General features: G+C 46.5%; 1 protein-coding gene across 1 annotated transcript; it reads right to left on the bottom strand.

Moving 5' to 3' along the window:
- Positions 1-2,720: 2,720 nt before the first annotated feature.
- LOC147115966 (potassium channel regulatory protein-like) lies at positions 2,721-8,556 on the bottom strand. The gene is made up of 2 exons (XM_085989484.1): positions 7,793-8,556; positions 2,721-2,957 (listed from the first exon to the last, which is right to left on the bottom strand). Exons 1-2 carry the CDS (start codon positions 8,368-8,370, stop codon positions 2,789-2,791), a joined length of 747 nt encoding a protein of 248 aa, XP_085845610.1. The 5' UTR covers positions 8,371-8,556; the 3' UTR covers positions 2,721-2,788.
- Between the last annotated feature and the right edge of the window lie 5,385 nt (positions 8,557-13,941).

Below are 13,941 nucleotides of genomic sequence, written 5' to 3'. Positions count from 1 at the left end.
AGCTGCTAGCGCGAAACCTATAAATTGCACCAATGAGGCAATGGCACAAGGCCATGTTCCCCCACAGGTAGCATATATAGGAGGTGGGACATATTGTGTCACCACCGGTGCATCCCACTACCAGCATGGACAGCATAGCTGGTGTCCGGTCAGTGACAGCAGTTTCTGTTTTAAACCCGAGGCAGAAGTTCAAGTGGCCCAGGAGCGAATTGTCCCCATTCCTGAACCCTCCACTGTTCACCTCACTGTGAAGGAGAATTTTACGAATTTGCAAAAGTACGCAGCGCACTTTGGCTATGAAATTCCCCCTCTCCCTGAACACCTTACCAAAATACTCAAAGCCATTATAGTTTCGCAGAAACATTTTTACACTCTAGAGCAGAAAACAGTAGAGATAGGGACTAATATATTGGATATTGTGATTCCACCCTGGTGGGACATTTTCAATAACATAGAGGTCCCTTTGTGGATCAGACTGGCTTCCCACATTCTCATGGTTTGCCAGTTAGGGATAGTGTTGTATCTAGTTTGCATTCAATGTAAGGGAAAAGATCATTTGTCAGAGTTCCGAAACCAGAGGATCTGGAAGGAACATTATGTAAAGTTGGAGGGAGATATGCCTGTTTAAGTCTTTTTCCTTGTATTTTGATTTTAAAAATTTGTTTTTTTGTGTTCGTTGTTTTTAATAAAAGTTTTTCTTTCGTTTTTTTGCAACGCGTTTAATAAAGATGTGTGTGTACCAAGTGGTGCAGGGGTGTTGGACCCCCTCCATGCTTGGATGTGTGTAAAGTCTGTAATTTACTCTCTGTATGCTGATGTACACTACATTTTCGCGGAATGGGAAGTGCATGTGTCATTAGATAGGTAATTACAGGGGAAGGTTGACTATGGAGGGTCAGAAAAATTTTGCTCACCTTGTAAGAATGATACTTCAAGCAAGTTTTAGTATCACAGGGGGCAGTGTAGGATTGGCAAAATTTCCACATTTCCCCAGGGTTATTATTAATAAAAGGGACCCTGCGTGGACATTTAAAAAAGGGTACCTAAAGATGGCGTCCGCACCTCGTGGCCGAAAGCCTGCAAGATTTTAAAAGCTTGGGCTCTGTGGCACAAGCAGCTTTTGGGGAAATCGAAACCTAACAGGCAGTTTCTGTGAAGAAGGACTTTTGTATTTTGAAAAGCAGACAGCAGGACTTTGAATATGCATTAAGCCAAATTGGAGTCAGATCAAAACCAGTTAGGCCTATACTTGAGGCCATCAAGCAGTTTGCATAAATAATCGGAAACAGCTTAAGGAAGCCATCGAGGCTGGTCAGGCCGATTAGGATGCATTAATAACAATACAGCTCAGACATCCGGCCAGTAGGTGCGATTACCGGCCATCTAAAAACAGTTAGTTTAGACTGCTACCATTATTTAAACTAGCCTGCCAAGATTGGGACAATGAACTAACCTGATTGGGCGCGCAGATAAAGGCCATCCGAAGGAGTATAACTGAAGGCCCCGGGTAGCAATCTCTCTGGCTCTCGCTCTTCTCCTGGCCCCTCGCCCTCGTGGCTGCTGCTCTTCCCCCTTCCCACGCTTACTGCCTGGCCACTGCCCGTGCCTTTCCCCATCCCATCAGGAATGCCCAGCACTTGCACCAGGCGGACACGGACGAACCAGGCCAGGCGAGGCGGGACGAGACGAGGAGAGGAGGCGAGATGAATTGGGAAGATGATTGAAGAAACGCTTCGAATAATCGGGCCTTCAATCCAGCTGACCTGTAAGTATCTTCATGCAAACTCCAACTGCCGCCCGAGGAAGAGGAACCATCATCCCTGCGAGGTAAAGTACCCAAGCAAAGACTTTAACCTTGGGGTACTTGTACCTGGACGATGCCCTTGCAGCGCCCCGAGACCACGTGACGACGGCAGGCCCCAAAGAGCACAAAGAGCGAACCCCAAGCTCCACCGTTGTTTGAATTCAGCAGATTTTGATTGGTGAGCATGAATTCTGGCCCCTCATAGCTTAATCTAGTTAGGTATAGGGGGTGGGATAAGGATAAGGGGATTGTTAAGATAGTTGTTTTCCCTCGATGTGCCATGTGTTCCCCATTCCCTGTATAAGTATAGTTATTTTGTATTTGCCTGTAATTTTATACTAGTAAATTCTCATAAGATTGTGTTAATTTCTATTTCAATAAAAATCTTGGTTTTGCTTACATCCAAACCACCTGTCTACTCGAGTCTTTTCTCTATCGCCGCCTGTACCTAAGTCCGGTGTCTAGAACCCAGGGGTGTGGGAACGATTCGAACCGCTCACAAACAGTCAGGGGCATAACTGACTGGGCACACACGCCAACCCCACCACCCCCTACAAGTGTCCTTACCATGAAGGTGAATTCTATCACACCCTCATAGACATTTTGTGGGCCACACCAAACTGCAGTTGTAACGCTATACAGGGTCTTGATTGCCCTTTGATTGATGGTGTTTTAAGCCATGTTATCGTTGCTGTGATTTGCAATTAGCTCAATTTTGGGGCTCGTCTCCGCCATAATAATGAGAAAACACCTCTCAGTCAAATAAACTCACAAGGCATCATCTCCCATCACTTATCACTGAAAAGAACAACAATATTCCAATAAAGTCAGTGGGGATTTTGTTATATTTGTATTAACTATCTGAGGATATAAACTGTTTGTAATATTAAATACATTCACTCAGGTAGTTGCCCAGCTCTCTTTATTTTTGAACAGTAATCAGCAGTGCAGGACAATCATGTGATGCTTGCGTTTTACAGTGGTTTAGCTCATGTTGCGTTTGAATGTATAACATTCCACTGTGTCCTCCTGATGATGGACTGCCCTTGTACTCTGGAGATAAAATCCAACCTTTGTCAGGTAATCAAGGAGAATTCCCAAGACGTTGAACCCCAGAAGAATTTTTCTGTCCTCTGGTGTCACCTGCACATATCTGAGGAATAGAAGATACAAAAAACTGGGGAAGCATCTTTCAAAAAGTTGATTTCCTGAGATGACCAATATAATTTGGTACAGTTACTGTCACTAATCTGTCACACGGTTTTCCCCTTGAGGCTTGTAGAGATGTCCTCATGGTTCCTAAACGATAGCTTACCTGTAACAGTAGTTTGTTGATTTGCGTTGTTTACCAACCAAGGATACAGAGAAACAAAAAGCCTTTTTAATTCTATATAACTTCCTTACCCCTTTATATTCCTTGCCAATATTCTCCATTCCTCCCTCCACCTTTCTCCTGAGCGTGTCGACTCCTTTCTGTGGTGTGTGCCATGGATGCTCATTGCCCTTGAGTACCTCACCCAGTGTGTCTATTATTGTATGCCGGTCATAACAGTGAGTGTCAGTAGGCTATTCTGGCATGGAGCCCTTGCTGCCAAGACCAATCCTGTTGTTATCCAATATACACACTTCAAGTAGGAATTACAGGATAACAATGTGGCTGATCTGCACTGAGGCTTTTACTGCCCCTATCATCGCATTTGCTGAGATCAGCTAAGTCAGCACAGACTAGAATATAAAAGGGAATAGTGCCAGAGGACAGGCAGACAGCTAACATTATCCCTATATTTAAAATGGTTGATAGAACAAATCCAGTTAGCTTTATGCCGGTAGTAGGAAAGATAAAATTTACTCAAAGATGTAATAGAAAAACACCTAGAAACTGAAAATATAATAGAGTCGTCAGCAGGATTTCATAAGGGAAGGTCATGCTTGACCAACCTGATTGATTTCTTTGAAGAAGTAACCAGAAAGAGTAGACAAGGGAGTCGATGTGATATACTTAGAGGGGGGGAACATTCAATGGCGCCCCCTTTGGGGCGCTAACTTTGCCAGGGTGCTACTTTTAGCGCCCCGAAAAAGTTAGCACCCTGTGCCATAAATTCAGTGGTAGCGCCCCAAGCAGGAGGCGGGGCGCTACTGGAGGCGCTCCCCCTCCTTCCTGGGGCACTACCATTGAATATTGTGGTGCTATGTGCAACAGCATCACGTGCATCGGCACGTAGCACCGAGGTATTGCAGGCCTCCCTCCCCTGATTAACGAGGAGGGGCCTAGCGCTGCGCCTTGCTGGACCACCGGGGAGCGGGGTGCCGGGAAAACAGCCTGGGCTCAACGATCGCGGCCGGCACCTTGCATGAAGAAGCGAAAGGGGGCAGGTGTTGGCAGGTGGCCCAAAAAAAAATGGCCGCTCGGCACCTGCCCTTTAATTTGCATCGCCGTAGCTGCAAGAACACCACCCTGACCCTGTCGGACATATCGTTCAGCGGTAGGTCAGGGGGCGTAACTAAAGTTTGCAGCCGATGCGCGACCAAGGCGCTGCGCACGGCGCTACTGACTGGCTACCACCACCGCTAACCTCCCGCTGAATTTCGCTGGAGGCGTTAGTGGTGCCGCGCCCAGGTGCTCAGGGCTTTGCACCCCGTTAGCGCCCCTCGGGGGCCAGGACCAGGACCTCAAACCTGGCACTAAGCTCATGGTCTACAGGGCAGCAGTGATACCTGCCCTGCTGTATGCCTCAGAGACATGGACCATGTACAGCAGGCACCTCAAAGCACTGGAGAGGTACCACCAACGCTGCCTCCGCAAGATCCTGCAAATCCATTGGCAGGATAGGCGCACCAACGTCAGTGTTCTTGCTCAGGCCAACATCCCCAGCATCGAAGCTCTGACCACGCTCAATCAGCTCCGATGGACGGGTCACATTGTCCGCATGCCTGATACGAGACTCCCAAAACAAGCGTTCTACTCGGAGCTCCGGCGCGGCAAGAGAGCCCCAGGTGGGCAGAGGAAACGCTTCAAGGACACCCTCAAAGCCTCCTTGAAAAAGTGCAACATCCCCACCGACACCTGGGAATCCTTTGCCCAAGACCGCACAAAGTGGAGGAGAAGCATCTGGGAAGGCGCTGAACACCTCGAGTCTCTTCGCCGGGAGCAAGCGGAAGCCAAGTGCAAGCAGCGCAAGGAGCGCACGTCAACCCAAGCACCCCACCCACCCACCCCTTCTACCACCGTCTGCCCCACCTGTGACAGAGACTGTAGGTCCCGCATTGGACTAATCAGTCACCTGCGAGCTCATTTTTAATGTGGAAGCAAGTCATCCTCAGTTCCGAGGGACTGCCTAAGAAGAAGAAGATTGCATCCAGTTCTGGTCACGACACTTTAGGAAGGATGTGAAGGCCCTTGAGAGGGTGCAGAGGAGATTTACCAGAATGGTCCTGGGGATGGGGGATCTTAGCTACAAGGACAGGTTGGAGAAGCTGGATTTGTTTTCATTAGAGCAAAGGAGGTTGGGGGTGATTTGATAGAGATGTACAAGATTATGACGGGTTTGGATAGGCTAGACTGGGATAGGCTGTTCCCACGAGTTGGTGGTACAAGTACAAGGGAACACAGATTTAAGGTTTTGGGCAAGAGATACAGGGGGGATGTAAGGAAAACCTTTTTTATGCAGCAAGTTTTGAGGACCTGGAACTCGCTGCCGACAGAAGTGGTGGAAGCGGAGACACTCAATGTTTTCAAGGGGAGACTGGATAGGCACTCGAGGGAAATAAACTTGCTAGGCTACAGGGAAAGAGCGGGGGAATGGGACTGACTGGATTGTTCTACAGAGAGCCGGCATGGACTCGATGGGCTGAATGGTCTCCTTCTGTACCATTATGACTCTATGTCATCAAAATTTGCAGACGACACCAAATTTTGGGGTATAGTTAATACCAAGGAAGACTGACAAAATCCAAGAAGAGGTTAGCACATTTGCCGAATGGGTGTGTAAATGGCAAATTAATTTCAATATTGATTAGTGTGAGTTGATGCATTTTGGTATGAGGAGTAAGGAGACAACCTGCTCCTTTTAAAATAAGAGTCTAAATGGGGTAGAGGAGTAAAGGGATCAAGGGATATAGATTCACAAATCATTAAAAGTAGCAACACAGGTTAACAAAGCCATAACAAATGCAATAAGCATTGGGGTTCCTTTCTAGAGGAATAGAATTGAAAAGCAGAGAAATTATGTCAAACTTGTATAGAACCTTGGTTAGACCACACTTTGAGTACTGTGCACAGTTCTGGTCTCCATATTACAAGAATGATACAGAGGCACTGGAGAAGATGCAAAAAAGATTTACAAATGTGATCATGAAAGACTGAACAGGTTGGTGCTCTTTTCTCTAGAAAAGCGAAGGCTGAGAAGTGGCCTGATAGAGGTCTTTAAAATTATGAAGAGATTTGATGGGGTAGATGTCGAAGATGTTTCCACTTGTGAGGGTGTCCAAAACCAGGGGCCATAAATATAAGGTAGTCACTAATAAATCCAATAAGGAATTCAGAAGAAACTTCTTTACTCAAGAGATTGGTGAAAATGTGTCACTTGCTACCACATAGAATAGTTGAGAAGAATAGCATAAATTCATTTAAGGGGAAGCTAGATAAGTACATGAAAAGAATAGAAGGCTATGTTGATAGGCTGAGATGAAGTAAGGTGGGAGGAAGCTGGTGTGGAACATAAACACGGGCATAGACTTGTTGGGCCGAATGAACTGTTTCTGTGTTGTAAATACAATGGCCCGGATTTTGCGGTCAGCGGCGAAGGAACAGCACTTGCTATTCACCTCGCTGACAGCTGCCCATAAAGTTTTGACCGACTTTAAAGCGGAGACTTCCTCCAATCCGCAGTCTGTTCCAGCGCGCACCCTCTACAGGTATTTGTGGCATCCGTGAACAAGGCCAATCAGATTGAAGAATCCTCACTGAGACACGCAGAGTCCAAACCAGGAAATATAAAGTTGGAAATGTAAGTTTGATTTAAATGATGTACAGAAAGAAAAATAAAAGATTGAAAAATGCAGATGGGATTAAGAGAGAGAGATAAAAGAGACTACCAGAAAAAGTTAATAAAAATAATTTTAAAAAAACACTCCAACACTAATTTTCTTCTGAGGGACTGAGACTCCACCTTTGTAAAATTAATTTTTCAGGGCCAGAGAGGTTGCTCAGCAGTAATTATCACTTATCATGCTGTTAAAAACTCACTTACTCCTGAATGCACTAGCCCAAACTTTTTCAGCCGTCTTTAGTGGCGAACTAGTGGGCAAGTACAGCAAGTTCACGGCGTACAGTCATTTTAATGCTGCATCTATTGGCGAAGTCTGCAACAGCGCATCCTGTGGAGGAGCAGGTTACCCCTGACACACCCTCCGGATTTCTGCATTTAAATGTGCATGTGCCAGAATTGCTGTCCGATTTACCCCATAATAATGGTGAGCGCTGATAGCCTCGCCGTTATCACCCCAAAATCTGGGCCAATATAATTCTATGTCATGCACACGATGCCCATCAGTGTCTCTCCCTGAAATGCTGAATGTGGTGCACATCAGCAACTCGTTATCTGGCGGTGCACACCAGTGCCTCTCCATAAGGGGGTGAACACATAGCAAAGTGTTTCCCCAGAAGTGAGTGAAGACGGTGCACATCAGTATCTCACCATAAGAGATTGAAATTCCACTTCTGTGAAAAACAGAACAATGCCTACTTTTCTCTGTGATTATGCCCACAAATGAAACCATATTCTTAGAAATCACACAGCTTAAAGCTGTGCAGTCCCATAATTTAATTAAGTGTTCCAGTAATTGAAAGGGGAATTTAACTTTTTTTTTAAAAATCCTGGTTTGTAACACTCAGCAGTATATCATTGATATACTGGGCCCTGTTGTTAAATTCTTGTTAGATCTGACTTGTAACAATATGTAAATTATTATTTTGAATTCAGTACTTACATATTAACTTGCCCTCCGTTCACATAAGGGTTAGCTCCACACCGGAAAGCCAGGTCATGGAATGAAGGATTCTGGGCAGGAGTCGGGTTCTTTTTCTCAATAGAAGTCCATGAACTTAAGTTCCTTTTCTCCACGTGCATTGTTATTTGGCTGGAAAGTTCATCAACTGTTTCCATAGACGAGCCAAAGACTCTGAAAAACGCTCCCATCCCCTTTCGAACGTAGCGTATCTCCAGAATCTCTGATTTGTTTTTCCTCTGCAACGTCTCCAGTGTGTACAACACTGGATCCAGCTCATAGAACTCAAGCTCCTTCACCAGCAAGTTGTAGGCACAGAAATCGCTGGGCAGCAGTAACTCAGATGTCCTGAGGAAGTCTAAAATGTATCCAAACAAAGATCCGTCTCTGTCTATAAAGTACTCCCTGGACCCTATCTGTTGTATGGAGGGCTCTGATCCCGTGAGAATCCTGCTAAGCTTGGAGCTGGGAACCTTGGCAAGAGTATCAGGAAGAGTCTCAAAAATCTTTCCTCCGACATTTAACTTTAAAGGCAGAAACTGCTGCTGTTCCTCATCCATTTTCTATGAGAATATGCAGAGGATCAGGTGGATTTTATCGAAGGAAAAAGTCCAAACAATGGGTGCCCTAGTGAGCAAAGTGAATTCCTTTTTAAAGTCAGAAAACTAAATGTTATGACATTCTTGATCAATCAGGAGTAGGAAAAATCAAAATGAGTTCTTACAATTCAAGGCTTTTTTTCTTGAATGTTGTTCCTATTTGGTTGCCAAGAAGCAAAGCAGAAGCACACAGTAAGAAGAGACACACCCCTCTGATAAACTGGTTTGGTTCAGGGAGGTATGAGAGCTCTTAATGCAAACCCTACACTGCGTTGTGATCACATTGTAATTTTCTGTAGGGTTCATGTGGAGTTCTGGCACTGCTATTTGCAAGTGTTTTATTCAGCATCAATGGCTTGGGCAAGCAGAGGGAAGATGGTTAATTAACTGTTAAAGTGGTTAACAATGATCACAGCACCAGCAGCGGTGTTACTGCTGCCAGCGGCTGGAATTTATGCCAGTTGGCAGGTGAACATTCAATCTCCCTTTTATCCATGGCCCTGTGATGGGGCACAACCACTGGGGCTCAGGGAAAGGGACATGCCTGTTTGGCAGTAAAACTGATGCAGTGTTGATTTTTCCAATTTAGTACTGGTGCTGCCCACAGCAGGGATGAGACCACTAGAAATGGACACATAGTGTCCTGTATGATGTTCTGACCCTTAAACAACACAACTCCCAATCTGTTACCTTCTCTCAGTATCCGCAAACTATTGCTATGAAATGTAGCAGCTCTCATTCTATGTGTGTGTGTGTAACATCCCCACCGACACCTGGGAATCCCTGGCCCAAGACCGCACAAAGTGGAGGAGAAGCATCCGGGAAGACGCCGAACACCTCGAGTCTCTTCGCCGGGAGCAAGCGGAAGCCAAGCGCAGGCAGCGCAAGGAGCGCACGTCAACCCAAGCACCCCACCCACCCGCCCCTTCAACCACCGTCTGCCCCACCTGTGACAGAGACTGTAGGTCCCGCATTGGACTCATCAGTCACTTGCGAACTCATTTTTAATGTGGAAGCAAGTCATTCTCGGTTCCGAGGGACTGCCTAAGAAGATGAATGTGTGTGTGTGTGTGTGAGTGAGGCAGGGATTACATTCTGTCTATTGGATCTGCTTCTCTTTGTTCAAGCTGACTGGTTTTATTTAAATGTATATACCCCTCGATAATCAATAGCCGACCTTTCTAAATAAAAGGCTTAACAATTCACTGTAAAGAATTCTAATTATTTTTGAAGTTTTAGTTAAACAAAAATTGGGGCTTGGGAGCCATTGTGTGCTGAGAACAAGGTTTGACTCTTTCACTTGACATGAAGACATTTCAAAAAAATAACATAAAAGTTCTCTTCCCAGTAACAGAATACCTACTGCTACTGGGGCTAAGTTAAAAAAATCCCATCAGGTCCCTGCTACCCGGGTCCATCTTTAAAACAAATGGCGGTAGATCGCATGTAAAAAAAAAAGTTGAACTGATAAAACAGCTCACTGTGGCTTTTTAAGTGAAACCTATTTACAAAGATCTTGTCATTTTTAAATGGAATTTACTTTAAATGAAAGATTTTTTAAAAATCTCAAAAGCAACACGAGTTTTATTGTTAACAAATTAAACTCTTTCCGTGTACTTTTGGATCAGTTCCATGTGAGTGTTGATTTGTACCCAGCTTGATTTCTCTGCCACCACCCCCAATTCTACAATCCAGATGTTCACAGAAATCACAGAAACCCCACAGTGCAGTGTTGTCTTACTGTCTACTCTGTCTACTCTGTCTATCTGTCTGACTGTCTGATATTTGGTCGTGGATGAGCCAGAACTTTCCCCACATGAACATTAAAAAAAGCAAAATCATTCTATTCAGCTCTCACTAAAAACTCCGTGCCCTTGACCCCGACACCCTCTCCATTCCTGACTGCTCACTCAGGTTGAACCAAGCAATGCACTACCTCAAACCCCTTAACCGTCCATCACAAAGACCACCTATGCAGCAGTACCTGTTTCCTAACCCTAACCGCTACTGAAACCCTGATCCATGCCTTCATTACCTCAAGACTCAACTTCTACAATGTCTTACCATAGCAAAATACTGCGGATGCTGGAAATCTGAAATAACAGCAGAAAATGCTGGAAACTCTCAGCAGGCCAGGCAGCATCTGTGGAGAGAGAAACAGAGTTAACGTTTCAGGTCTGGTTCTGAAGAAGAGTCCCAGACCTGAAACATTGGGTTGGATTTTGTGAATGGAGACGTGTTGGAGGCGGGACTGCTGCTTGCCGGGTCTCAGTCCCGCCTCCATCATGTTCTGGCCAACCAGCGGGATTTTCCCCTGATTGACCTTGTTAAGCCTGCCCTGCGGGCTCAGCAGGCCAATTAGGGGGAAGTCACTGACAGAGCACGTCAACGTCTGATGTGTCATTTGTCAAGACTTCTTGAAAGAAGAAATGTCAGCGTTTGACAGCTCTGTGAAGCTGTCAAACACTGACATTCTGTGTAGTTTGATGAGTCCTTGTGTTCAGGACTCAGCAAACCTTTCAACTTTGTAGGAAGCAGATGACTGTTGGTTCGGAGGGTCCAACAGCCAGTCTGTGAAATCTACAATGGTGATGTTGGGGACTCTGGAGCCACAGCGGCTGAAGGCTGTAGGCAGAAACAAAGGTAAGTAAACATTTTCTAACACTTAACACTCACCTCACATACTTATCACTCCACACTTGCACCCATCACTCACCTCTACATCTCACTTTCAGGCCCCTCCGACCCCCGCAGACCTCCTACTCGACTCCTCCAACCCAGCGGGGTTCTCCGAGGTTAGGAAGCCTTCACTTGAAAAGGTAAAATAGGACTAGTCCTTTTTCTGCCTGTTAACTACCTGTTAACAGGCAGTTAAAAGGATTTAATCCCTTTCCTGCCTCGAGGAGATGAGACCCAGGGCAGGATGGCTTCCCGCTTCCTGGCAAAAGGACACGGAGGCGGGATGGGACGGGTTTTCCATCCGACCCCACTTTTTGCAAATTTACCAGCAGTCCTGCCTCCATACCTGGCAAAATCCAACCCAATAACTCTGTTTCTCTCTCCACGGATGCTGCCTGGTCTGCTGAGTGTTTCCAGCATTTTCTGTTGTTATTCTACAATGTCTTCCAAGCTGGCCTCCCTAGTTGCATGATACACAGACTCCAACTTGCCTAAAAGCCTTATACCCGCGTGTCCTGTCATACACGCCTGTCTTTAATGGCTTTCTGCCCCCAGTGCACCAAATTCAAAATCCTGCCCTCATTTCCTCCATGGCCTTGTCCCACTTTGCCTCTGCAACCTCCTGCAGCCTTGCATCTCAGCCTGTGTCCTACGATCCTTGACTCTGACCTCCTGTGCATTCCACCCCAGACACTCCTCACTCAGTTACAGAGTTTTCTTCCATGTGGTACCTACCCTTTGGAATTCCCATCCTAAACCTCTGTGCCTTGCTCTTCCCTCTCTGCCTTTTAAAGTATCCTCAAAACCTATCTATCCGACCGTTCTTTCCATTATCTCTCCTAACACTACTCCTTCTCAGTTCATTTCTCTCTTAGGTGATTAAAAAAAAAAAATCGATCCTGGGATGTGGACATCGCTGGCAAGGCCAGCATTTATTGCCCATCCCTAATTGCCCTTGAGAAGTTGGTGGTGAGCCGCCTTCTTGAACCACTGCAGTCCATGCGGTGCAGGTTCTCCCACAGCGCTGTTAGGGACGGAGTTCCAGGATTTTGACCCAGCGACGATGAAGGAACGACGATATATTTCCCACTCAGGATGGTGTGTGACTTGGAGGCGATTTTGGAGGTGGTGGTGTTCCGATGTGCCTGCTACCCTCGTCCTTCTGGGTGGTAGAGGTCGTGGATTTAGGAGGTGCTGCCAAAGAAGCCTTGCCAAGTTGCTGCAGTGCATCTTGCAGATGGTACACACTGCAGCCACGGTACGCCGGTGGTGGAGGGAGTGAATGTTTAAGGTGGTGGATGGGGTGCCAATCAAGTGGGCTGCTTTGTTCTGGATGGTGTTGAGCTTCTTGAGTGTTGTTGGAGCTGCACTCATCCAGGCAAGTGGAGAGTATTCCATCACACTCCTTACTTGTGCCTTGTAGTTGGTGGAAAGGCTTTTGGGATTCAGGAGGTGAGACACTCACTGCATGATACCCAGCCTCTGACCTGCTCTTGTTGCCACAGTATTTATGTGGCTGGTCCAGTTAAGTTTCTGGTCAATGGTGACCCCCCAGGATGTTGATGGTGGGAGATTCCATCTTTCTTTGTGCTAGGAGAGTTTCCCCCCGGATTCCCATTGACTTCAGTTTTACTAGCGCTCCTTGATGCCACACTTTGTCAAATGCTGCCTTGATGTCAAGGGCAGTCACTCTCACCTCACCTCTGGAATTCAGCTGTTTTGTCCATGTTTGGACCAAGGCTGTAATGTGGTCTGGAGCTGAATGGTCCTTGCGGAACCCAAACTGGGCATCAGTTAGCAGGTTATTGGTGAGTAAGATACCACTTTCGACAACACCTTCCATCACTTTGCTGATGATTGAGAGTAGACTGATGGGGCGGTAATTGGCCTGATTGGATTTGTCCTACTTTTTATGGACAGGGCATACCTGGGCAGCTTTCCACATCGTCGGATAGATGCCACTGTTATAACTGTAGTGGAACAGCTTGGCTAGAGGCACAGCTAGATCTGGAGCACATGTCTTCAGCACGACAGCCGGGATGTTGTCGGGGCCTGCAGCTTTTGCTGTATCCAGTGCAATCAGCCGTTTCTTTATATCACATGGAGTGAATCGAATTGGCTGAAGACTGGCCTCTGTGTTGGTGGGAACCTCATGAGGGGTCTGAGATGGATGATCCACTCGGTACTTCTGGCTGAAGATGGTTGCAAACACTTCAGCCTTGCCTTTTGCACTCATGTGCTGGGCTCCACCATCATTAAGGATGGGAATATTCATGGAGCCTCCTCCTCCCGTTAGTGACTGTGTGGTAGCCACTCCTACCAATGCTGTAATGGACAGATGCATCTGCGACATGTAGATTGGTGAGGACGAGGTCAAGTAGGTTTTTCCCTCGTGTTGGTTCTCTCAACACCTGTCACAGGCCCAGTCTGGCAGTTATGTCCTTCAGGACTCGGCCAGCTCGGTCAGTAGTGGTGCTAACGAGCCACTCTTGGTGATGGACATTGAAGTTCCCCACCCAGAGTACATTCTGTGCCCTTGCTACTCTCAGTGCTTCTTCCAAGTGGTTTTCAATATGGAGGAGTACTGATTCATCAGCTGAGGGAGGGCGTTAGGTGGTAATCAGCAAGAGGTTTCCTTGTCCATGCTTGACCTGAAGCCATGAGACTTCATGGGGTCCAGAGTCAATGTTGAGGACTCCCAGGGCCACTCCTTCCCGACTGTATACCACTGCCGCCACCCCTGGTGGGTCTGTCCTGCCGGTGGGACAGGACATACCCAGGGATAGTGATGGGGGCGTCTGGGACATTGGCTGAAAGGTAGGATTCTGTGAGTATGACTATGTCAGGCTCTTG

The sequence above is a fragment of the Somniosus microcephalus genome, chromosome 6 (assembly GCF_052327205.1).
Source record: "Somniosus microcephalus isolate GS21.2 chromosome 6, FLI_Smic_1.0, whole genome shotgun sequence".
NCBI lineage: Eukaryota > Metazoa > Chordata > Chondrichthyes > Squaliformes > Somniosidae > Somniosus > Somniosus microcephalus.
Note: the sequence above shows the minus strand (reverse complement) of the source record. Positions and strands in the feature narration are given on the sequence as shown.

Excerpts from the sequence above, each read along its gene's own strand:
- LOC147115966 (XM_085989484.1), bottom strand. The coding sequence starts at position 8,370 with ATGGATGAGGAACAGCAGCAGTTTCTGCCTTTAAAGTTAAATGTCGGA. Across the intron at positions 2,958-7,792 it reads AACGGAGGGCAAGTTAATAT|ATATGTGCAGGTGACACCAG; the intron begins GTAAGTACTGAA and ends TCTATTCCTCAG.